Here is a 26138-nt window from a genome sequence, read left to right on the forward strand (position 1 = left end):
TAAGGTTTATGAAGCTTCTTGTTTAGCTAAATAAGTTAGGGGGTTAGGTGTACAAATCTCTAGTGAGCAAGTTTGAGTCTTGAGCAAGCACATGTTTTTTACAATCTGGTAACTGATACAGTGTTTCCTCCTCAATTTAAAATGATTTATGCACAAAAGTACAAAAGTTGATTATGACTTTTAAAACAACTCATGCTTCATGCAGGAACACAAGGAAGATAACTGTCAACTGATAAAGGGACTGAAAGTCTTGAAATCAACAAAACTATAAATACTTTAATGATATATTGTGACCTCAGTGCAGAACTGGGTTAACACCTTATATGATATAATAGGAGTTAACCTGTTACTGAACTAAGGTGATGATATTTTCACAAGAATAAATAAATAAATATATATACACTGGTTTCAGTACTTTATCATTACACAAGTTGATCTGTAATATGGGTTCAAATTAGGTTACTTATACCTACTTAATGTTGTTGTCAACTTTGAAACAGAAGTTTTTTTTCATTACCTCAACTGGAAATTAATTGCATCTGATCACACATGCCTGTGTCAGAGTTATCCAAGTTTTGTGAGCCGTTAATAAATAATGTGCATATTCATACCTTTATCCCCTTATTTGTCAAAGTAATTCTTTCACTTCAAGTTTACAATTTGAAGAATGATTTAATTGCTTAAAGCAATTATTGTAATCGTAAAATCATTTTAAATGTTCATTGTAAAGCAAGATTGAACCTTTTCCTACCACTCACCAACTTTAACCATTCACATATTAATGGTTGCGTGAAGTAACTTAAAACATGTTGTGCTACATATGACTTTTTCCTTGCTTTATTGGGCAATGTTTAGTTAAAACTAACCCTGATTTATGATAGTGATAGTAAATAAGTTTACAATGATCTTATATCCATGCTGAATTTAAATCATCCCTTAGATTTTATCTTAAATGAAAGTGAACTTTTTGTGCGTCAAATGACATGTTAATCGGGTAGTGTTTAACAGCTTACACTTGTTTAATGTCTCTGTATCCCCAAGTAAACCCTTTTAAAGAGAGGGTTAATTATAGCTTCATACACTTCAGAAAAAAAAGATTATTTTAGTGTGCTTCACTTGATGCCAACAAAGCACATGTATCCAAGGTTTTTTAAAAAAAAACATGGTGATGAGATATGTAGATAACCCTTGAAAAGTCATACAGACTGATGTAAAAAGATACAACAGTAATAAAAATGTTGTAAACTTAATTGTTGTCACCCATCTTTATAATCTGTTTTATCAGGTTAGTGACAGATATTTTCTTCTCAGTTTTGTCAAGTATAGATTCTTAACTTTGTAGCTATATAATGTGGACATAATCTGACAAGTTATAGTTGGTCATTTCTCTATGACATGATGTACAATAGTTCCTTGAAGCAAAACATCAAGTTTTTTTCTTTCATCAATCAGATATCTAAAACAATCTATGAGCTTAACATAATTACTATGCTATCAGGACTTTAGAGTAAGATGTTAATACTGATGTTGACATTGATAATATTGTACCTAACAATGCCACCAGTAAATAGAGCCAGTGGCAAGCCTGTACATTCATACTGTCTCATCAGACTTTGTCACTTTTGGGTACTACTTTTTATATGTTGACTAAAAAAATCAATGGACACAAGAATATAAATTAACATTATCAAGGTATTACAAAGCTGGTGTCATTGCCTTGATGTTAATGTTATCATATTATTATTTAAAAAGAAATGTAGAAACTAATGTAGAATGTCTTATGTTCCATTCAAAATAGTTGTACAATAACTATTTCTTAAGTACCATAACTTTTTAATGCTTTTTGATATTTGAAGTTTTATTGCATAATTTTACAGCATAGAATAGATTTATAATAGTTATTTATGGCTTTTTTATAATTGACTTCAATAAAAAAAAATGAGATAGAGTTTTTCTGGTACATTTATATTGTTATATTCTTCATAAACACTGTAAGTGATGACAACAAAAAGCATATTACCTTCATCTTATGAAGCCAATTATAGTGGCGGAGGGGTTCCCTGTACGGGTTAGGCATCAGAATTGCAGTCAACGTTTAACCCTATGTAAAGAGTAAGAGGCGTAAAAATGGGTTTGAATTACTGGTGTCAGTGTGCCTCTTAGTTTCAGCAGGTGAAGTAATTTTGACCCCTGATATTGCTTTAAATTTGTATAAGGTTAGCCAAAACATCTTTCCTGTTCCGGCGCCATATGACCTAAACAGTATTTGTGCACATGAAACCAAACGAAAAAAAACAAATAAAGGAGCAGACTTGACTGAACGGCACTAATTTAAGCTGAAGCATTACCAAAACCTACAATTTGATAGTAATTAATCTCTTGATAAATGGTAATAAAAAACAGTTTCTTATCTGATTTGACAATAGATATTGATCAGGCTCAATTAAAGTGCAGATGATAGCCTGGTTGATGACACTTTAGTACTGACAAACCTGATGATCAGCAAATGTTCAGAGAGTAATAGATTATGTTATAGAGAACTATTCAGTACAAACTGCAATTTAACATGACTAAGCTTTTCTATTTAAGTAACATAAAAAGTACTGTATGTATAAAGTTATTGTTTAGGGACTAAAAATATCCTCTAGATTTTCTAGTACCACCCTAAAAAACAACATAAAGTAGAATTGGCTTGTGTCTACCATTGATATAATTTTAGACCACCTTGTACATCATTTAAAGTAATTGTACTTTATCGTAACAGAATGCTCTTGTTCACATCATATTTACAGACAAGCTGGTATTTATGTTTTCAAATAATTTTATACAGGCACCTGTAATTTAATGTGATTGTATTTTACTATTTCTGTAGTTCACACCAAGCTGTCAAATTAGCTAGCATAAGATCAACTGGTACCTGTAAATGTTACCCTGTAATTTGCCATCTAGTCCAAAGATTGTTAATTGAAAAAAATATACCCACGCTATTTGCGAAATGTCTTTGATTCAAATGCGAAATGAATTATTATTATTTATTTATACTTGTGTGCTTGAGTACAATCCATTACGAAGTAAATTAGATGTCTCTGCTAAATATAAATATTGTAGTTTATTTCATCCCTTGAATATATTACAAAATGTTAAATCACCTTGTTTATGACATATGTACCAAAAATGACTTAAAGATTAAAGAATCAAAGGAAAAACAAATAAGAAAATACCAGACCGAGGTATAATTACAGTAATAAGTCAATTAAATTTGATTTAGTCTTTGTTTAGTATTGATATATGTATGTCAGACTAGTACCAGCGACTTCAGCAAGTCAGATTGTCTCACTAACAAGGGTTTAGTATCGGAGGATGATTGTGCAAAACAGTTATTCTGGTTCTCCTGACTGTCTCAAATGTCACTATGTTGTCCTTTGTTTATTTACTTTGCTCTTATACATCATGTTACATATATTAACTAGCATTATAAATCATACTTGATGATTTCAATTGAGGTATGTACGAGAATTTACAGCCAATGACATTGGAAAATCTTCAGTAATGTCCTAGTAAAATGTTAAAGGCTTTGAAATATTTCAGATAAAATTACATGTATTTCATTCATGTCCTCACATGGTAGATCATACCTTTTTATTCAACAGTTTTATATTTCCATTGCTGCCTTTCAAAGTTTGATTACAGCCGATACCAAAATAAAGAAGAAAAAACTGTGTATCTTAAAGAAAAAATTTCTGGTAAAGTTGCTGAAGGTCACTGATTCAACCCAAATTTTTGTGATCTTCACCTCACCTTAACCTTGAAATGTCATTACCTTGACCTTACAATGTCAAAACCTTGACTTCACAATGTCTTAATATTGTCCTTACAGTGTATTCACCTTGACCTTACAATGTTTTCACCTTGACCTTACAATGTATTCACCTTCAACTTGCAGTGTATTTATCTTGACCATACAATGTACATGTGTGTAGCTTCATATTGTTTATTGGAGGCCCATAATATCAGAAATGGTTATAGTTTAATATAGTTTATATTGTAAATTTCAGGCCCACAATGTTAGAAGGATGACATTAAGGAACAGTAATATGAAACAGAAGAAATTGACGGAGGAGGCTAAGCAGAAGATTTGGGAGGAGAGATTTAAAAAACGGGCAAGTGAGAAAGCCAGATTAGAGCATGAAGACTCCCTCAAATTCTTCCAGGTAAATACTGATTTCCTGTCCCCTTTAAAGATTGAACTGCTGTAAACACATTACGTGATGAATTCATAAATGGATTTGTCCAGCTTCCATTTTAACTTATTAATTTTTAGAGACAACAAGATGAAAATTTTAAGTCAACTTCCTGGTGTAGCATTAGGAATCACAATTGTCACCTCAGTTAGGCTCAAACTCAATACCTTGGTTGAAAGGTAGACACTTTAACCACTTATCTATCTACCCACTTCATATTTGTAATTATATCTAGAAATGAAACACAATTTGCCATATTTAACTTTTTTGTGTGCCTGTAGAAGCAACATATAGGGGTTACTTCTCTATCTTTCTGTCTGTCTGTCCATCACAAAACTTGGTTTTTTTCTTAAACTCCCCAAAAACACACACAAACAAACACAAAACATATATACACAAAATAAAGGTCAATATGGGAAAATTTATATGAATTACCTGAACTACCTTCATTGGCGTCCGCGCCGAAGCGCGGCGCTCTTATGGAATGAGATCAGATTTTGTGAAAGGGCGACAGCAACTTCTCGAGCCTTTTAGTCGGTCATAATAAAAGCCGAAAATTCCGATCGGTATGAGGGTGCTTGATTATTAAATAAGAATGAAATGTCGCGATATGTTACAATGAATTTTCGCAATGCAAACATTTACAAATGAAATAACCTTTTCCGTCAATAAATCGCGCTCTTCGGGGTTTTTTATTTCTCATTTTGTAGTACACAGTCGGTGATCATGTCATGGTATGTTATTGTTGTACATGTATCCTAGAATGATCAGTTGATGACCTAAATATTCCAAAAACCTATTTATAGATATATCTATTTATCACGGTAAATGCCGGTCTCCCGGTCTATTTTGACCAGGATTTACTAGTGACCGGCGAATAGTACCATACGTTTATTGTCCGGTCTCTCCCGGTTTTGGAGTAGATGTTTGATATCGTTACAATTAGAAAAAAAACAACAATAGCATGTTTCATTTTATCTATATGAGATAAAAACAATAAATATGTACACGGATTTATATGTAATATAAATTCGTGATATGTACAATAATTGAGAAAAAGGTACATTTTTATGGTATTAAAATGACATTATCAACTTTGAAACATTTTATTTAATTATTCAATTTGTTATCCGTGTTTAGTAAAGATGCCGAGGAATTATTCAAAGTTACAAATTAGATTTTATGAATTATTCAATTGATCGATAATTTAAAAAATGATAAAGAAAAATACAATGTACATGTACATGGTTTAAGAATAAACAATATTATATATTGAAAGATAAACCATAATTTACTGACTTTTTCCAGTTAAGCTTTGACTTATAATCGTCGGTCAATATGACAATTGAATTCTTAAAATTTATTTTACAATTTTAATAAAAAAGAGTAGTAAAAACTCAGTATTAAAATAGCACATAAAACACAAAAAAGAATAAAAGAAAACAATATTCATAAAATTTGTATTTTTTTTTAATTAAAATTAATAGATATTACAATTATTGTATAATAAACAATTATGCTCAACATGATCAACATGGTAATATAACCAGTGTCATATTTTTACTAACTTAAACGTGTTGATCATGCGTTACACATATGGATTATAAATGATTGCATACAAGTTTTGTATGTATATCCGTTGCTATTAATAACCACGATCATAAAGAAATAACAATCGCCTCGGTCAATATTAATTTTTTCAGTACATATCACATCATATTCAACAGCTAAAAAGTCCATATTTGTATATATTCTAATCTCTAGCATGCTAATCAAAGTTCATAATGAACAATGTCTTTCGTCCGCTCATTCATAAGTGGTATACATTTCTGGTAGTTTATAAGAATATCTTGTCATCATATGTGTACTAGTTCATCTTCACTTGCTGCATTTCTTGCTTGGACGCCCTTTGATGCTTTGCATCAATGCTTTTCTTGTAGATAAGATAGAGTACTTTCTTCCCTCTATAATGTATATCTGTGAAGGCAAGATTTGTTTGTATTTATAGTGTTGAAAATATTCATCAAGTTTTCATTCTGAATTAAGAGTTGTTCAAGGGTGAATGTGTTATCTGGTTTGACATGATTCTTCAATGAGTACTAGCATTAAATAATTGAGTTTGCATGCTCACCCCATCACCGCAATGATAGTAAATTCTCATTTTAGGCTAAACAAATTGTTAGCAAACTTAGACCTAAAATAATTTTAATTCATCCAGCTTTGATCTGCTATCTACTGCTAGCTTTTAGACTGGTTGTCTTCATCTAAATTTAGGTAAAATATTGAAGGCACTAAATTTCTAATCAATTTACCATTGGTCAAATTTTAATTTAAAAGTGAAATGTTTATTAATGTAAGAATCTAACACCCTGTCATTGACAATATTATAAAAGGTGTTTACAAGAGGATGGCACATAAAACATGTTATCAAGCAAATAAAACAGTGTCATTTTCTTCAAGGTTTTCTTGTCGTTTCTGACACTTTGTACATATGATACACCTGTGTTGAGGAGGGGGGGGGGTGCAGATTTCACTTCTAACCTTAGAAGATTATCATCATACCTTCAAAATGTATGCAAATTGATGCAAAATGTCACTGGGTGACAATTTACAGACTTTTTGCACATTTTTGACCCAGAAGTTGTAACCTTGTATTAATCATTTTAATATTTTGTCACTTTATCATGTCGTAATGTGACAGTTATTACATGTCTTTTTATATCTATTTTCTTATGTTTTTATATTGTACTTGTAAACACCCTTCAATATCATACAGCTTCCTGTATATTGTAATCACTGTACCTAGAAAAAATAAGATTGAAAAATATATGAATTAGTAAAAAAGGGTGAAAGTAACAAAAGATCCTGTATAGGAGGTCATGAAGGTCAAAAAATGCATTAGAGAAGGTCAAATGTCAAAGGTTATTTTGACCTATTAATGCACATTCTTATAAGGTCACTGAAAGTATGACCAGAGGTGGACGTAGAAAAGAATATTCAATTAGTGACCTTTAAAATTTGAAGTCTATATGTCTGTATTTTTAAGTCACTTGCTGTAAAAAATGTTCAGGATACTGTTTTGCTTGATATATGAAATGATTAATTAAGTGTAATAAGTGCACAGAACTCATAAAAAATATAGTTTAAAATGGTCATATGCTGGTGTTTATTTTTAATCATAGTACCACTATGAAATAACCTTGAATTATTCCAGAAATGCAACTTACTTTTTAGAAAAAACAGTTGTTATCTGCCAATCAACCAGTCTGTCAATATGACAGCTTCTCCATTGCTATATTAAAATTCATAATTCAAAATATATGGGTAAGAATATTATTTTTCCGAATATATAAATGCAGCATTTGGACTGGAGACTGTCAGCTTAAAAACAAGTGTATTTTAATGAAACCCAGTTTATTAGAGATATCTAATCCTTTACAAACAGACAGTGTCTAAATTTTCATAGTTATTGAATGAATGTATAATTTTTTTTTATTAGAAAATGGTTGCTAAGGGTGAGGACTATGAGCAGAATCTGTACAGTAAGGTGAGAAATGCAGAATATACTCGTCAAAAACAAGAGCAGTCGGTTCGTAGAATACAACAACAATTAAATGAAGTGAAAAGAAAGAACGCTGCTATAGTAACTAAAGAACTTGCTGAAAGAAACAAACAGGAAGTTGAACTTGAACAACTTCTATATAAAGAAAAAGCAGAGCTTGATAAGGTAATTGGATTTTATATAAATTATATGAGCCGTGTCACGAAAAAACCAACATAATGGGTTTGGGACCAGCATGGATCCAGACCAGCCTGCGCATCCGCGCAGTCTGATCAGGATCCATGCTGTTCGCTATCAGTTTCTTTACTTGTTATAGGGTCTGTAAGCGAACAGCATGGATCCTGATCAGACTGCACGGATGCGCAGGCTGGTCTGGATCCATGCTAGTTGCAACCCATTATGTTAGTTTTGTCGTGACACGGCTCAAATACAAGATTTTGTGAGAGTAGACATATATATAAATGCTTTTATTGCTGTAATACTTACTGCCATGCTTGTTGACGTTGTTGTTGTAACCCTGTATTCATTTGTTATATTTGCATCAAATAAGGTATCATTTACCTACAATATAATGTACTTGTTTTCTGTGTATGTATTTCTTCTGAAGATATAAGAAAGTTGTATATCCAAGACAAGTTAACTGTCACTTCTTATTTAAAGTAATTGCTAAAACAAAACATTAGACAAATCAGTTTATTTCTTCATCTCTAATTTCATCAATTTCATCAAAACAAATATGTCTTTTTCCAGTTTCCTGACGCACCCAACATTTGTTTGCTAATTTGTCATCTTTTGGCATATTCAAAGGCCTTTTTATGATGAGCATATAACAGAAACTGTACTGTGTAATTTTTTACAAATAAAGAAAAAGTCCTACCATCCTTATGTCCTATATTTGTTTAGTACAGGAAACCAGGCACAGATAATCTTTTATTTCATTTATTTAGGGGCGGGGGAGGGGTTGTTCACTTGGGGTGTTCTATGAAACTAAAACAAATTGTACCATTTAAAATCTTGTTACCTAAATGTATATCTGCAATGACTGCTAGAAGTGTTGATTATTTTAAGTTTGTGTGGGTTTTAGTGTAGAATAATTGCAGTGAAGTTTAAGTCATTTATTTATTGTTCTATAAGAAATTGGATACTTCTGTATTTATTTATTGTATGTTTGAGACATTGAAATTATTTGTTTGGAGCAATAATGTCTGTTTTAGAAACACCATGTTTGAAATGTATATCTTTCACAAGAGAAATAAACAAATAAAACTGTTGGTTTCAATCAATCTGTGAATGTCTTGTACAGCATTAAAGACATGATAGGGAACAGGTTTTTTTATTCTAACATTTCCATTTGCTGATTGAATTTTACACAGAATATCGGAAGTATCCAGTTTTGTTGGCATGTTTAGTATTTACATTTAGTGGAATGTTGTTGTTTTTTTAAGTTCTAAAGCATTTTATTAACTCAGGTCACTATATCATTATCATATTCTACATCAGATTAACTTTTCTTCTCCATTTTATTTGTTGCTGAATTGAGAAAATAAAAATTGTTCTTCATACTAGACTTTATAACCCATGCTAAATATTTTAAATAGCCACCTTTCAATCTGGACAAAACCATTAATCATTTTTAAGGAAAATTTAGTAATGCAGTGACTTGAATAGCAAACAGCGCAGATCATAATCAGACGGTAAAGATGTGCCAGCTGACCGTGCCTACACTGGTAGTATTGGCTCAAGCAGGCTAAGGGTCAAATTGTAGAGACTTTCCGATACCACTACGCTTTGCCAACCCAGTACCTAATTTTCATTTCATAACAAGACATTATTCAAAGGAAAAAAAAAGATGAAATTGATTAATCAAAAAAATTAAAATGTTTAGCAAAAGAATAGAATTTGGAATGGAATTTAACCAAAAAACTTGAATGTCAATAAAACCAAACATTGAGGAAAAGAAAAACATAATTAAGGAAGATGCCAAATCTAGAAAACTGTTATTCGTTTTCCATTCACGTCACGCAGTTATGTAAAAAAAAAACAACCTTGATCGCAATTAAATTCATTCTTTAAGTTGCAACTATCTGTGTAAATTATCAAAGTTTATATGTCCCACATTTTATCTTTTTCACTGCAATATAATAAAATGTCAAAATGACAAAATATAAACGTTTTACTAACACTGTAAACACGTTATTATTGAATATTAATTACAAACACCTGCAAAAGCTCACTCTTTTTTCAGTATGACATGCAATTTAGAAAGACTAGGTTTTTTTGAGCGATTATCTGTATTCATAGGAAAGGCAAGTGATTGATTGAAGATAAAGGTGTATAAGTGAGAGATATTTGTGTCCTGAATGATAATCTCCTAGATTACAATGTTCACAATTTGACAAATTCCAATTGGCATGAACTTATATCTGTTTTTTTAATCTTGATTTTCAATTTCTTTTCAGTCCTTTTTTTACCCTCTCATATTCTTCATTTCTAAAATAGGATTTAAAGATGTGTTACCTCCCTTTATTTTCTGCTGAATGTTGATAACAAAATGATTGTATCTAAAAAATTTGGCTATATTACATAAGATCAATTATCTAGTAGGGATCATTGGCAAAATGTTTATGGTTACTGATTTTGAACAACATTGCAATGGGTTTTGAAACTATTTTAAGCATGTTCAAATTGTTCTTTGAAAAAGAAGGCATTCATGTTGTGGTTTTTGGATTGACTGCACAAAGAAAGCTTGAAAATTGCCATATGACATTAATTTTGAGGGTACATTTAATGCTGACAGCCTACCTGTTGCACCAGTATAATACCAGACCACAAGTCAGCACTTCCTGACAGTCTTACTGAACTGAACTGAAATATTTGCCCGTCCGAAACCCTGGTATGATTGTTCCTTTGAAATTCCAAATTAATAATCCGGTCAGATCTAATTCACAAGTTAAGATTGGTAAGAAAGTTAAATACATCAATTACATTATAATATGTATTGTAATTGTTTAACTCAAGGATATCAGATTCATAGGACGAAGGACATTTTGCTGTTTTTTGATAGTGCAAATTCATAAGACCCATGTTGGTTTAGCAAAGTGTCAACATACAAATTAAAGAAGATAAATGATTATATAAGTAATATCATTATATCTTTTAAATACATATATAACTGCTTTAAATTATTTAAATAGAGCAATTTGATAGATGTTGTTTTTTTACCTAGCAGATTATTTCGTTTTATGATAGATTGTTGTGCCTTTATAGGTAAAGTAACCTTATATAGATTTAAAAGGTTTTACATATTAAAGGTTATTTATAAATATTAATTACAACTTTGTTGTTGCAATTACCTTGATTTCTCTAGGTAAACATGGTATTTACCAAACATGGATGATAAACTATGAATGTTAAAAAGGGGTGAAAAATCCAGTAAATTTATTCCTAAGTGGTATAAATCTTGTTTAAGTGAGGTATATAATGAGAATTGCAAAACTATTTTACATGTTGTAAAATTTGATTTGTTTCTCCCAGGAAGAATTGACTTTTCATGCTTATTAACATTTATTATGTTTAAGATAGACAGTTGGTATTTTCAATGATGTTTATTGCAATAGTTCTTTGTTTGTTTGTATTAAGTTTTCCATAAAATTACAAGCCAATTATGAAATTACCATTTAATTGTTAACATGTAGGAGTGCTTAATTGTTCTTCCGTATTGTGACCAAAATGAAATTCTTCTCAACACTACATTTCATTTTGGTATTTCATATACTACAAACTATAAAATAAATCAGTAACTTTTTTCCCAAAAAGTTAATATGAAGGCTGGTAACATAAAAAAATCCCATAGCAAATTAAAAAAGTACAAACTGTTTTGCTATGATAGAATGTTATCTATATGTTTGTCTCAGATGTAATTTGTCATTTCCTATCTGTTAATGTGAATGAATTAACACATCAACTTATCAAACTTCATCCACGTTGATAAGAGCAAAAAAACTGGTCCACATTTGAAATCTATCTTACATCTATAATATAAAAGAGACATTAATTTTACTATCTATTCACAGGTGTTTAATATTGGCAAACTGAAATTATATGTATTGAATATAGGCTGTAAGGCATTTATATACTTTCTTTTCTTGTAAGTGTGACACTGATACAACATGGTGCAGGGTTTACTATGTCATCTCTGCTTTTCAAATTATCATCTAAAATTGTCAATACCTCAAAATCAGCACTTCCTTGACAGCATACACAATACAGAGTTGTTTTGGCTAATATCCCAGTAAAAAAAATATTTTCAGGAATATAACAGTTCTTGAACTGTATGTTAAAAACATATGTACAAGAACTGTTGAAGCACATAGTTTTAGAACAATTCAAGAATTTTTTTCATGAAAATGAGTCCTTTTATTGTTCATTGGATATTCCTCAGCAAACTCAAAAACTTTTTAAGAACCGTTCATAAGTACTGTAAAATGAATGTATGATGTTTTTATACTATTTTTTGAACAAGTCAATAGTACTTTAAGAAATGTTGGTGTTTTAGAACTTTGTAATATTTGTTCATGAAAGCTTTTCAGTAACAAATAAACATCAAAATCATCCTGAGAATTTGCCTTAAAAGATACTTCAGTGATAAAAGAACAATTGAGAAATTGAATGCCCTTTATTTTGTTTATACAGAATTGATTTTAGTTTCATTGTGAAGGAAGATATTAGCTTATAGACACACTTTACAATCTGGTCCTAGAACCATTTCTGTAGTATGCTTGAACCAAAGGAAGCAACCTCTTGCAATGTTCTACAAAATATAAACTGGGATATTCTTGCAAATCAGACTGGAGTTTCTGTTAGTTTTACCCATGCTGAAAATTTCATGTGGCATGGAGGCGGCCCGGTACCAGATAAGTCGCATGCTGTACAATGGCACACTTAGGATGACATAAATTTTCATTATGAATGAAGTTGTAATTTCATACGCTGTTGCAAGAAAATAGTTACAGGTGTAATAACATAAATTTCTATGGTTAAGGTAAAGAGTTTAAAATATGATGGCATATGGTAGAATATGCAAAGAAAAATATCTGACCTATATGTTTGCAGTTTCGGCTCAGAATAAGTGTCCCTCGGCAACCCTGGATCCCCTCGGGATGTATATTCTAATCGGAACCGCAACATATGACTGATTTTTTTTTTTATTATAACAACATTTTATTGACCATACAATACTCCAAGTGCCTCCACTTCTACATTATAAGACTTGCTTAACTTACCTTTCTATCTTCAGTTTGATGACATTGGAGAAATATCTAATGGGATTATGGAAATAGTTTCATGTTGGTCTTTTGAACCATAATTAAGATTTTTTACAGTGCATTTTATGCAAGATTATAATTTTAAAAGCAGTAATGTCCTAAAGGTTTTACTTTGATTTTTTTTGAGGGGATAAATGTTAACATATTTTCTGTGATCACAGTATTTTGAACAACTTTTCTTTTGTTCACTTTGTTAAATAGATAACATTTTCAATGGAAATGGAGTATTATAACTGAATGGTTAAACTGTTTAACATTAAACACAAGACTTCAAACAGAAGAAAAATCACAAACCTCTGTGAACAGTAATTACATCTTTTTAACCAAGTCATCAATAACAAAGTTTAAAAAGACTAGTGGTATGAAATTAATATACCCACATTTATCATTACGGTGAAAATTGAACTGCTGTTTGATAATTGGGATTTGAAAGGTTTCCTTTTGTGTACAAAGCCTTTAATCTGTTTCTACTTGAAGTTGATTAGAAAATTTCAAACACAAGTCACTTGATTTATATCCCAGAAGTTAGACTTTGTCATTGATGGCCAAATATATTGCTCCTGTTTTCTATCTACAATATCTAAATACAACTGTAAAGGTCCTTTCAGATTAAAAGCTATAGTTATATCTAATCTTTAGAGAGTGGTATGGAAGTTTTGTACTTTAGGAAGAGAATTTACTTCAGCCATGATATCCTTGTTCTTGGCATCAATGTCCAAAGTAGCATCTTAATAATGCATGTTTTGGATTGGTTATCTTTTGTGTGAAATTTCTTGATTCCTGTTTACCTTGTATTCCTTTATTTTCACTTTGTACTCGTCAGAACTGTTTCAAATTCTTGATCTACAATATTTGTCTCCATTTGACATTTGGTATGTTCTATAGACCAGACAGTATATTTGATAAGCCAGGTGAAACAATGAATATAGATAAGAACAAAATTGATGTGAGGGTTTCTTTGTTTCAACTGTAATTGATACAAACGTTTTCAGTACTGTAAGAAATCTGATGATATAAGTATTTTCAGTACTGTGGTCACAGTTACATTTCCAGAAAGATATCTTGCTCTCTTGTGTAACATTATTATAGAATGGTCAAACAATCAATTTGCTCAACATTTTTATTTGGAGGTCCTAATAAAAAAGGAAAATCCCAAATTACTACTAAAATCATCCTCATCATTCTTTTTTGTGTAAATTAGGGCTTAATTAGTTAATTGATTATTTTATTACAAGTCCTTCTTGCCAATCATGTAAATAATTTAGTAATGTTATAAATATAGCTTTAAAATATTTGTGTCCTCAGTGTTATAAAGGTGGTTTTATGAACATATTAAAGAAGGAGGCGGTTGATTTTGTTTGATAATAAACCTTGCCTCAAAAGCTATAAAACCTAGATCTGATAAGTGTAAAACATTTTTAGGATTTAATTACATGATAATATTGCAACATTAAAAATGTTATTGCTTCTTAAAAGGATTAGCTTTGTTGCAGTTGAACAAATTGAATGTTTATATTGATTTGGTAAAATTTGTTCACTTGAAGATGATTGTAGTAAAATCTATATGGAGATTTTATGGATGTTTGCACCTGTGAAATTTGCTCTTTTTTGTAATTTTTGATAATACAAGACATGTCATAGTGAAAAGAAAATGTCAAAAAATAGTTTCATTGAAAAATTTCTGCCCACTCCCGGTAATAAAACAGAAGCAGCGGTTGCAGTTTAGTCACAGCATTAGGTTGATGAATAACATGCCAGCTTAAAGTATACATAGCATTTAAAATGTACAAAATTCTATGAAATTCTCAACGTAATTCTCAACGTAAAACTCCTAATTGATGTGACTGGAGAGATTCTTGTTACTCAATTAACTTGTTGTCAACTTGGGCCCTTTTCTAGCTGTTTTTTGGAAAATACCCCTTGCTTTAATTTGTCAAATATTATGACAATTTGGAAAAATAGAGAAATTTTAAGAAGATAAAAAAACTAGCTTGTAAGTTTTATTCATTTGTGAATATATAACCTTTTAAGGAAAAAAATCAAAACAGTGTTTCTTTTTTTCTCAAAAGCTGAAAGAGAAAAGGATTCTTTTTTTTTTGGCAGCTGTTGGCATTATTCATTTTGATATAGGGATATAAAGAGGTCATTTTGGATCCGGAATGGGGGCTTATATCAGCACCTTGTGATATGCCTAAAATACCCTGCAAAATTTAAACAGTGGAAACTGATGGAGGTATAATTGCAAATACCAAATTTGAACATACTTCAAATAAAATCAACAATATTAATGTTCAGACATTTTGTTCTTCCCTTCCTTTCTTACTCATCTAACTTTGAATATATTATGTGCACACTGACACACCTGTAATACCTACCTACCTATAAATGATTATTTTCATGCAATTCTGTCATTATTTCTTTATTATATCCTTCAAAAATATCATCACCATCATTACTACAACATATTACATAATTCATTAATTGCTAAGTGAAATTATATTTCAAGATAATATCTGTTGTTATTGGTGATTTTATTTGTAGTAATTTAAAGCAGGCAAAACAAATACTGTTATATATGTCAGACTATGTAATTGCCATTAAAAAGGGTATGGTATATCATTATGTCATTGAAACTGTATGGTATATCAATATTACTGTTTGTATGGTAGAGACTCTTACTTGTTGAGAAGGAAACTATCTCCTTCTACCTGATTATAATATTATGATTTATTAGACCATTTGTTTATAGAAGTGATTTATTTAACTTTAATTTTTGATGACTGGCAACTATCTACTCTAACCTTTATATGTAGGTAATAGTAAAATTTTCATGTTCTCATCAAATGAAATTGTGTCAGAGTTAAAATTCAGAGCAATATTTGAACAAAACATAAATCAAGTGTTTAGGAAAACATAATTATTAACTAAGTCAATACTTAACTTAATATGAATTCATTACTTATTGTAGTCTTGAATAAATTTTCTTATACATGTATTTTTAATACAAACTAACTTTTTGCAAATCTTTCATGTATGACTACTTGTTATTTAATAACTAAAGGAATTGAAGTATAAGTCCTCCATTTCACCATGACCTGTGACCTTGACAAGGTCATAGCTTGATATTTGAAAAGAAAACTTTTTGACTCATTTCTTTGATACAATTTAGGTGGAATTTTGCAATGTATTGTAAGTTAAAGTATAAAACTGAGTGGGTAACATATCAGACCAGTAATCTAACCTATGCTGTCAGCATAGGTTCGAACACTGTTAGGGGCAAGCTGTTGTTTCCTTGAGCAAGAAACTTCACACTCATTGCTCAGTACTGGTTAGTTCCAGGAACAGATTCCAGAGTGTGTCCATTAGCTTCATACACAATTAAACTAAAATAAATTCTGTTGAAACCAAAGAAGACAACAACCTGAACAATGTTCAATAAACAAATTACTTACTTAATAATCTGGATTCATTGACCTGCCATAACAATACAACAAGATTCCATGAATATTGTCAAGTACGATTGTGATACATCAATGACATGTGTACATCAACATTATAATATAGTGTCACATTACTCATATGTAAACTATATACAACACACTTTTCTCATTAAAGTTTAATATATGTGATTACAGGTGGCATATAATCAGAAACAGTCATAACTCATCATAACTTACTAATGCACCTTATGAAGGTTTCTGCCCTAACAATCTTGTCATACACTCGGAACATTATTTAACAACATTATACATATATACATAGCTTGTTTCTATGGAAAGTCACAGTTTGCCCTTCATTCTTTGAATAATTGAGTATTGTACTAGATCTATTTTGACTATGTACAATTTTAGCTTGACTATCAGAAAAATAGAGCTATTGTACTCACACAGGTGTCTGTGGCCACCACACAGATTAGATTTTAACATGCAAGTTGGTATCTTCAGAACTATTGAAGGAAGTAGGTTGAAACTTCAAACACTTATTAAAAGCATAATGGGAGGTTTCTATCCAAGACCTATTACTCTTATTTTATTATGGACTTTGTCAGAATTATGGCTCTTTATAAACTTAGAAAATTAAGTAGTTGAGCACATTATCCTACTAACAGCTCTTGTTAGGTTTAAGGGTTTTATGATCAGTTGAGCAGCCAACAGTGTATAGTCAAGTCAGGCTGATACTCTACCATCTACAGGTGACATAGGCTAGCCCTAAAGTACTCGAAAGAATAAGGAATAGCAATCATGCAATGAATTTTGTTTGTTTGTTCTAATAACATCATATAAACCTTGCAAAGAAGGTCAAGGATCAAGGTTATCTCAGTATACAAGTTTTAAGTATGGTTCATTTGATTGTTTCAAATAATGTAAAATCTGAAAAAGTCAAAGTTAAAACTATCATAAAATTTCATGCATTACTGTCATTTTCTGAATAAATAAAGCATATTTTATCATTTATGCATTAGATGTTTTGCAATGCACAATTAGTATGACACTTTAGGATCAAGGTCACATTCACAACATATTAAGCACCCTATTTCTGAAGTATATATATATAAATAATGAACAATCCTTAAAGTTAATAAGCAATTTAAATGGACTAATCCTTTACTGTACTTGTAGTTTCTGTCGTTCTGGTTTTCAAGACATGATATTTATTGACATATAAAGTTGTTTTATGTCTTACAAAATTACCATTGAGACATAATATTGTATGATATATTATGTATTTGATATTCAGATAACATATATATGTGACTTTTATCCTACTTAAATTTCCATATAGCACCCAGTTGATTTTTCTATATAACCACAGATCAAAGTTTTAAAATTGTACCATGTTTAATCTGAACAAATGAAAAAACATGAAGGAACAAGTGTCAAATTTTTTTAGCATTTTGTCACTTACTAACATGTGCAACTTAAGGGATTGTTTAGGTACATGTAGCGTTTTTAATACTGTTAGTGAAAAATGGTATTTTAGTCCATTAAAATGGTCAATGCATTTTAAGGTCAGTGTCTTGGTATAGGAATGTTTTACCCCTGTATAATTTTGTTATTACAAAAGATCAAGAAATGTTTTGTAAAGACAGAGGGTTTGGAAGATTTTGTTATTACACATAGGTGGCTGGTATATTGACAAATACATTAATAATTTTTACATAAAGTTATTAAATACAAATAAAACAACAAAATTGTTTACTAGTTTTTTACAAATCAAAATAAAACAAATTAGCACAACATGGAATTAACTGCTAATAAAAAACAGCTCCTAGACAACGCCACTCACCAGCGTCCCCAATAATTTAATGAGATCTTTTTGTCAATTTTTGTTATTATACCCCCGCACAACAAAGTTGTAAGGGGGGTATACTGGAATCAGCTTGTCCGTCCGGCTGTCCGGCCGTCCGGCGGTTTTTTCTTGTCAGCCCAATAACTAAACATTCCTTTGACCCACAGTCTTCATATTTGGCATGGAGGTTAGTCATGACGAGAAGATGACCCCTATTGATTTTGAGGTCACCAGGTCAAAGGTCAAGGTCACAGGGGCCTTGACTTCAAAAAGCTTGTCCGCCCAAAACTTAAGATTCCTTTGACCCACACTCTTCCTTCTTGGCATACATGTTAGTCATGACAAGTAGATGACCCTTATTGATTTTGAGGTCACCAGGTCAAAGGTCAAGGTCACAGTGGCCTTGACTTTAAAAAGATTGTCCTCCCAATAACTTATTAAGGATTCCTTTGACCCACAGTCTTTTTATTTGGCATGCAGGTTAGTCATGACGAGTAGATGACCTCTATTGATTTTGAGGTCACCAGGTCAATGTCAAGGTCACAGCCGCCTTGAATTCAAAAAGCTTGTCCGTCCAATAACTTAAGATACCTTTGGATCACAGTCTTCATATTTAGCATGCAGGTTAGTCATGACAAGTAGATGACCCCTATTGATTTTTGAGGTCACCAGGTCAAAGGTCAAGGTCACAGGGGCCTTGACCTCAAAAAGCTTGTCCGCCCAATAACTTAAGATTCCTTTGACCCACAGTCTTCATATTTGGCATGGAGGTTAGTCATGACGAGTAGATAACCCCTATTGATTTTGAGGTAACCAGGTCAATGGTCAAAGTCACAGGGGCCTTGACTTCAAAAAGCTTGTCCGCCAAATTACTTTAGATTTCTTTGACCCACAGTCTTCTGATTTGGCTTGGAGGTTAGTCATGACGAGTAGATGACCTCTATTGATTTTGAGGTCACCAGGTCAAAGGTTAAGGTCACAGGGACTTTGACTTTAAAAAGTTTGTCTGCCCAATAACTTAAGATTCCTTTGACCCACAGTCTTCATATTTGTCATGGAGGTGAGTCATGATTAGTAGATGACCCCTATTGATTTTTTTGGACACTGGGTCAAAGGTCAAGGTCACAGGGGCCTTGGCTATAAAAAGCTTGTCCGTCCAATTACTTAAGATTCCTTTGACCCACAGTCTTCATATTCGGCATGGAGGTTAGTCATGATTACCTCAATTGCTTAAGAATGCCTGTCCACAGTGTACTGATTTTGACATTTTCACATTTGAAGTATGTAGAATACATAACTTAGAATGCACTGGCTCAGATTTGGCAGGGACATTGTCCTTGAGCTCTAAATGGCCACTGTTGATTCTGACAAAGTGGTATGCGGGGGTATTCACGCCATGACAGTGGCGGTTCTAGTTTTTGTACATTTCATTTTAAGGCAAGATGTACATATTCAGAAGAGCCTAAATAGCACATTTGAAGTTTAAAACTACTTCTTTCTTTAGCTAAAGACTCTCATTTGTTAAGACTTGAACTATGTGTATCATTTGTCTAAAATTAACCAATAGTTTCGATTGTTTCTTGGCCTTTAGATTTCACTTATTGCAGTTATAGATCTCGGGGGTTTAGGATATGATAATGATATAACTGACTTGTACACTTCAGGCTCACGCTCAGAGAGAGGAGAGTTACTACACGTTACAGGTTCACCGACATGCTCTAAAAGCAGACAAACATAATCTGTACGAGCATGATCGTGAACATACGAGGCTCCAGCAGATTGGTAGCCTAACTGACTCTATAGATGTTTACGCTTGAATGTAACTATATATACTAACCATTTTACCATTGCTTCTTTAACATTGTTATAATAAACTTCAGCTTATAGGGTATACTGATTTAGGATGCTATGTTAAACAGTGTATATGTGGGTATATATATCATTGCATCACTCAGATTGCAATGCATGCATTATGATAATATCAATTGAATTGCAATTCAAATTCAGAATTGTAAACATGTATTAATTATATGAAATATTTGGAATATTTTATTTTAAAGTTTATTTCACCAAAGTAAGAGTCCTTAAGCATATAAATGAACAGTAAGAAGACAGATGATATAAAACAGATGATTATGCCCCCACAGAGTGGGAGCATATAGCGTTGCACTTGTCCGTCCGTCCGTCCGTATGTACGTCTGTCCGAGCAACCAAATAGGGTTAGGGGGCCATCTAACAGTAAACAGAACAAAAGAGAACAATAGAGTTCATTCCATAACAATAGAATAAGGGGCCATGGCCCTCTATTAAACAAAAGAAAATAACAAAAGAAATGGCCCTTTAGTCCATTTAAGTGGCACGTCCGTCCGTCCGTCTGTCTGTATGTCCCGAAATCTTGTGAACGCAACTCCTCTTAAACCGGATGGCAGATTTTGCTTAAACTTCCAGGGATGAACAACCTTAATGTGTAGATGGTAGTAAAGGAAGGAATTTTCGCTGCGACCAAATTTAACAGAATTATGGCCCTTTGTTGATTGTTTCACTATATACTATGTAGAGATTTTGTGAACGCAACTCCTCTTAAACCGGATGGCAGATTTTGCTTAAACTTCCAGGGATGAACAACCTTAATGTGTAGATGGTAGTAAAGGAAGAAATTTTTGCTGCGACAAAATTTAACAGAATTATGGCCCTTTGTTGATTTTTTCACTATATACCATATAGAAATTTTGTGAACGCACCTCCTCTTAAACCGGATGGCAGATTTTGCTTAAACTTCCAGGGATGAACAACCTTAATGTGTAGATGGTAGTGAAGGAAGAAATTTTTGCTGCGACCAAATTTAACAGAATTATGGCCCTTTGTTGATTTTTTCACTATATACTATATAGAAATTTTGTGAACGCAACTCCTCTTAAACCGGATGGCATATTTTGCTTAAACTACCAGGGATGAACAACCTTAATGTGTAGATGGTAGTAAAGGAAGGAATTTTTGCTGCGACCAAATTTAACAGAATTATGGCCCTTTGTTGATTTTTTCACTTTATACTATATAGAAATTTTGTGGGGGCATCCGTATCCTTTGGACACAGTTCTAGTTTTAATTAGAGGTTTTCATCTCTGCAACTAATCTTTCATTTTGATTTTTTTATACTTGGCACAAAGTTTTATGGGAAGTTGCTGTGGGCTTTCACAATGCTTAGCATTTCATTTTAATCTGAAATGTCAAGGTCATGTATTTGTATACTTTTTCTGATCAACCTTAACTTTTTTACCTGCTACTTTGTAAAGGGATAAAAACTTTCTATTTATGGGAACAGTTACTCAAATCTGCATCAGTTTAAGCATGATCTAGATTGTAGATTATGATCTTTTATTTGAAGGTCAAGGACATCTCCAAAGTTATTTATTTTCAGTTTTTCATCATAGCTAAAAGTTTTTCTCCTTTTAATCATTTGCAGACATACCTCATTTACAGGTCTTGGGCTTTAATATTTGGTTTTCAAAAAGTCTAATTTACATTTCTTTAAACTTAAAATGTGGTTTGCAGCTTTATGTTTATAAATTCTTTTTATATAAAACATATTGTTTTAATTTTTATGGAAAAGGACAGGTTGGATTTAATTGTTTTTTATTTGTGAACATATTTTCTGTGGAACTCGAGATATTTTATATCTTTATTAAGATATTAGGGAAGCATATTGCATATAATTATATGAGTAGAATTTATTATCGGTTTTAGTCCTCTAACATGACTTATTGGTAGACAAATCTATCTTTGTTGTGTTAAAATCTGTAAAAAAGATTTGTACTTCAACAAACATACTAAAGAAATGCATGAGCTTTATTCCTCATAGTGCACCACACAAACAGTAATATAAAGAATAATATACATTATTGTATGCTATTATTATATCATGTGATGTTTTATTTTTTCAGGCACATTCTCAGAGAGAGGAGAGTTATGTGAAGCTTCAGAATCATCGGCAAATGTTAAAATCGGACAAGCACAATCTACAGGAGCATGAACGTGAACATGTTCGCCTTCAACGTGTTGCTAATAAAACAGAAGCTTTGATTGATGTCTACTAAGTCAACATAATTTTATATATATGAAAACTTGCTATTAATGTGACTGTTTTATAAGTTACTGAAATGAAAATAGTAGCCAGTCTTGAAATCAAGCCTTTGCCTTTTGTCAGTGTAAAATTGATCACTTAAGATCTTTGTTTTCTGAAATAATGCATGGAAAAGGGCACCTGATGTCTTCCTCCACCAGAAAACCTGGAAATTCATCATATGACCTATACTGTGCTGGTGCAACATAAAACCCAACCTCAGAAAAAATAAAAATAAAAAATCTTTGTTTACCAATTGTTTTTCTTTATTGCATCAAGGGAGATAAGTGACTTGAAAGTGACAAGATATTGTACCTGGCTTGAAATATGGTTCTATGTTATAAGGAGAGATCTTTTTAACGTTGACAAATGGCTATTTTATGACTGGCTTGCTGTCTTAGTGGCATTATTAAAATGACATAATCAGTATGACAGGGAAACTCTCTTAATTGTGGCAAAACTTTGTTTTAAATTTCAACATAATGACAGGTGCTTGTTTTTTTAATATTTCTTAATACATAACACAGTCTATCTCTTGTAAAATGTGTTAAACAGAATTGAGCCGTGTCACGAAAAACCAACATAATGGGTTTTCAACCAGCTGGATCCAGCCGCCTGGCATCCCCGCAGCATCATCTGCTTGGTTGAATATCGTTTCTCTTGTGATAGGGTTGTAAGCGACAGCAAATGTATCCTATCAGCCTGCGGGGTGATCGCATATCTTGTCAGGGAAACCAATTTTGGTCATTAAACGCATGTTGTTTTGGTTTTGTTTTGTAACATGGTTAAAAATTGTTTTTTCTCTAGAATTTAATATAATTTGTTAATGCAAGCAGCACAATAAAAACATGGACATTTTTTTCGAACTAAAAATTCAATTTGTTTCTCAGCTTTGCCAAATATGCATGAAGATGTGCAGCAATTGTATTAAAATGTTACGGTTGGTTTTATAGCTTTTAAAATGTTCTGCATTTTTGATGTCGCCTTTATTGTGACATTTTATTCACAAATGAAGGTTTAAGTCACACCTACTCACAATCTAATAAAATGATATAATTCGTATTGTATAACTTCTTGAGTGTGAAAAAATTTGTATGTGAATGTAATGTGTCTGATATCTGTGAGACCATGAAAGAAACAAATAGTTTAAAATGATAAAAGTTATGTTTGGAGGTATACAATGCAGGAACTAATGTCACAAAAATGCACATTATATTGTTGTTATTGTTAGACTATATGCTGCCTTATTTTATAATTAAACCAATACATGTATAAGTGGCTGAATCAGCAATTTTATTCTGTGTTTCAGTTAACGTAAAAAAAAAACATCAGTCTATTTGAATGAGACCATATTTTAGGAATACATTTTACATAATCTCATAAAATATTTTATTCTTCTTTTATATTTCGTCATGAATTGCTCCTTATATTCTTACAGATTTATTTGTTAAAGGATGAATTTATGTTATAAAAAAAGAAGAGAAAATATTTTCCCCTGTTAGAATAACATTTTAGTCTGATTTTGATTGCTTTAAACTTTACACAGACTGACGTACACTTTGTTTACCCTGGTTCTATCCAGATAAGATGTCATTAAGTTATAACATGTTTTTATTATTGAAAACTCATGTCAGTATTATGTAATTTTGGTTATCCAAATTTTGTTAGGCATTTGTTGTATAAATATGTTCATGAGGCCTTTTATTGCATAATTTTATAAAAGTCAATATTTGAAATAAGACAAGGTTTTATGTTGCCTAAGAGCTTAGTATTGTCCTCAAGTTATAAGATTAGAAATCTGATCTGTTTGACATGTTTTCAATGATTTCAGTTAAGTGCCTTATATACAATATTATAAAAGGGACATACATACACTCGTTTAAGTACCTTATATACAGCTTTCTGTACATTTCTAGCCACAATAGTAAAATATATCATGAAAAAGTCAGGTTTTCACTTAAAGCGAATCTCTTTTAGTTAACAAAAATAATGCAGGTTTGTTCATTTTGGAAAGTTTTTGATAATATTGAGTAAAATTAATTAAAACTTTCTCTTTCTGCATATTATATTATTGAATATAATAACATTATTTAAAAGAAGTTCAATATGAAATCATTAATTGCAGAGTGATAGATTTTTATTTGAAAGACCTCGAAAGTACATCATGAAAGAGTACTAAAATTGTCATAATTCTGCAAGAATCTATATGTTTATATTTTATTTTGGTTATATATAGCACTTTGCATATTTTTTTACAGAACGTGATGTATGCAAATGCAAGGTGCTATAACCAAAAGAAATATATACATATAGATTCTAGCATGTTGTCTATTTGTCACAGACTTTATAAAACATTTACATTAAAATATTGATTCCACATACTTTCAATATAATTTTGATACTATTACAAAAAATATTCAACAGTGTTTGCTATTAATAATCTCATGTATTTTATGGTTTGATATTTGAAATATTTTTCTGTTTGGTGACATCTTTATAGTTTTCTGCAGATAACCAAAAACTGTTGTAAAATATTGTTTATTGCATGATAAATACTGGTATAACTGTAGATTATTGTAAAGATATTATGTAAGTTTATGATTTAATATTCTACAATCTGATTACATCATATGATATAATATAGCATAATAACTATATATTTACCATGACCACTTTTACATGACATTTTATTGTTAACACCCAAGTTCTCTCCCCCCCCCCCCACACACACACACCACCCTTTTTCCTTCTATTAGCTTGTAGAAAATTTCACTAAGATATAATTCACTAACAATGCAATATCTGGATATACATTACCTATACTGTACTTTAATGGTTAAACTAGCATTTCTATAATATGATATAGTAAAATACCTGGGTTTAACTATGGTAAAGGTTTGTGCTAATGTACTAGTAATGTTCATTGCTGCAACCAGGTCCAATCCTCTACCTTGAATGCTCGATACTTACCAGTAGTCATAGGTCTTATATGACTTTAATATCATTTACACAAAATATAGGTGTGATATACTGAAAAATGATCATTTTTTTAAAGATTTTTCTTTTTTTAAACTATAGGTTTTTTGTATCATTTACTTTTTTACACAAAAGATTTAGCAATGCGGGATATAACTATTTCTTTTTGAAGTTCAATCCTATGAACATTTCTAATATAAAGGTTTTATTAGAGGATATTATTGTCAAACTTATTTCTTTTATTGTACAAATACAAATTACAACAATTACAAAAAAATACTTGGTTTTATTTTCTAACAGATACGTTTTGGTTTTGACAAACATAAATAACATCTGGTTATTACAAGTGAAGGCCGACAAAAACATGTTTTTATTATTCTCTTGTAGATATGACAATTTTCTCTTTATTTGTTACAGTAATTATCTGCCAGTTGTATTTTCTACATTTATTATAGAGTTTTATATATTTAGTTACTTTGTTATTACTATTATTTATTTCTCATTGTGATACACACAACTATTTGTGGTATAAACGTTATATATTGTTACCACCTTTTATTGTTATAACTTTTTGATAGATATAAATTTTATTTACACATTGTTTGTATATGAATGTATTTTAATTT

General features: G+C 31.2%; 1 protein-coding gene across 7 annotated transcripts in view; it reads left to right on the forward strand.

Annotated features, from left to right (window-relative positions):
* LOC132719789 (trichohyalin-like) overlaps positions 1–23126 on the forward strand; it is a 43029-nt gene extending 19903 nt beyond the window's left edge. For 2 of the 7 annotated variants that reach the window (XM_060703677.1, XM_060703676.1), the window contains exons 12-15: positions 4056–4211; positions 7741–7968; positions 20081–20198; positions 22358–23126. In XM_060703677.1, coding sequence (XP_060559660.1) covers positions 4056–4211; positions 7741–7968; positions 20081–20198; positions 22358–22446 — 591 coding nt within the window. In that variant the 3' untranslated portion in view covers positions 22447–23126. Of the gene's footprint in view, positions 1–4055; positions 4212–7740; positions 7969–20080; positions 20236–22357 lie in introns of all 7 variants that reach the window. The other 5 variants (XM_060703680.1, XM_060703681.1, XM_060703678.1 and 2 more) reach the window with 4 other exon arrangements.
* The last annotated feature ends 3012 nt before the right edge of the window (positions 23127–26138 follow it).

Source organism: Ruditapes philippinarum, unplaced genomic scaffold, assembly GCF_026571515.1.
Source record: "Ruditapes philippinarum isolate M1 unplaced genomic scaffold, ASM2657151v2 ctg135_1_1_1_1, whole genome shotgun sequence".
Taxonomy (NCBI): domain Eukaryota; kingdom Metazoa; phylum Mollusca; class Bivalvia; order Venerida; family Veneridae; genus Ruditapes; species Ruditapes philippinarum.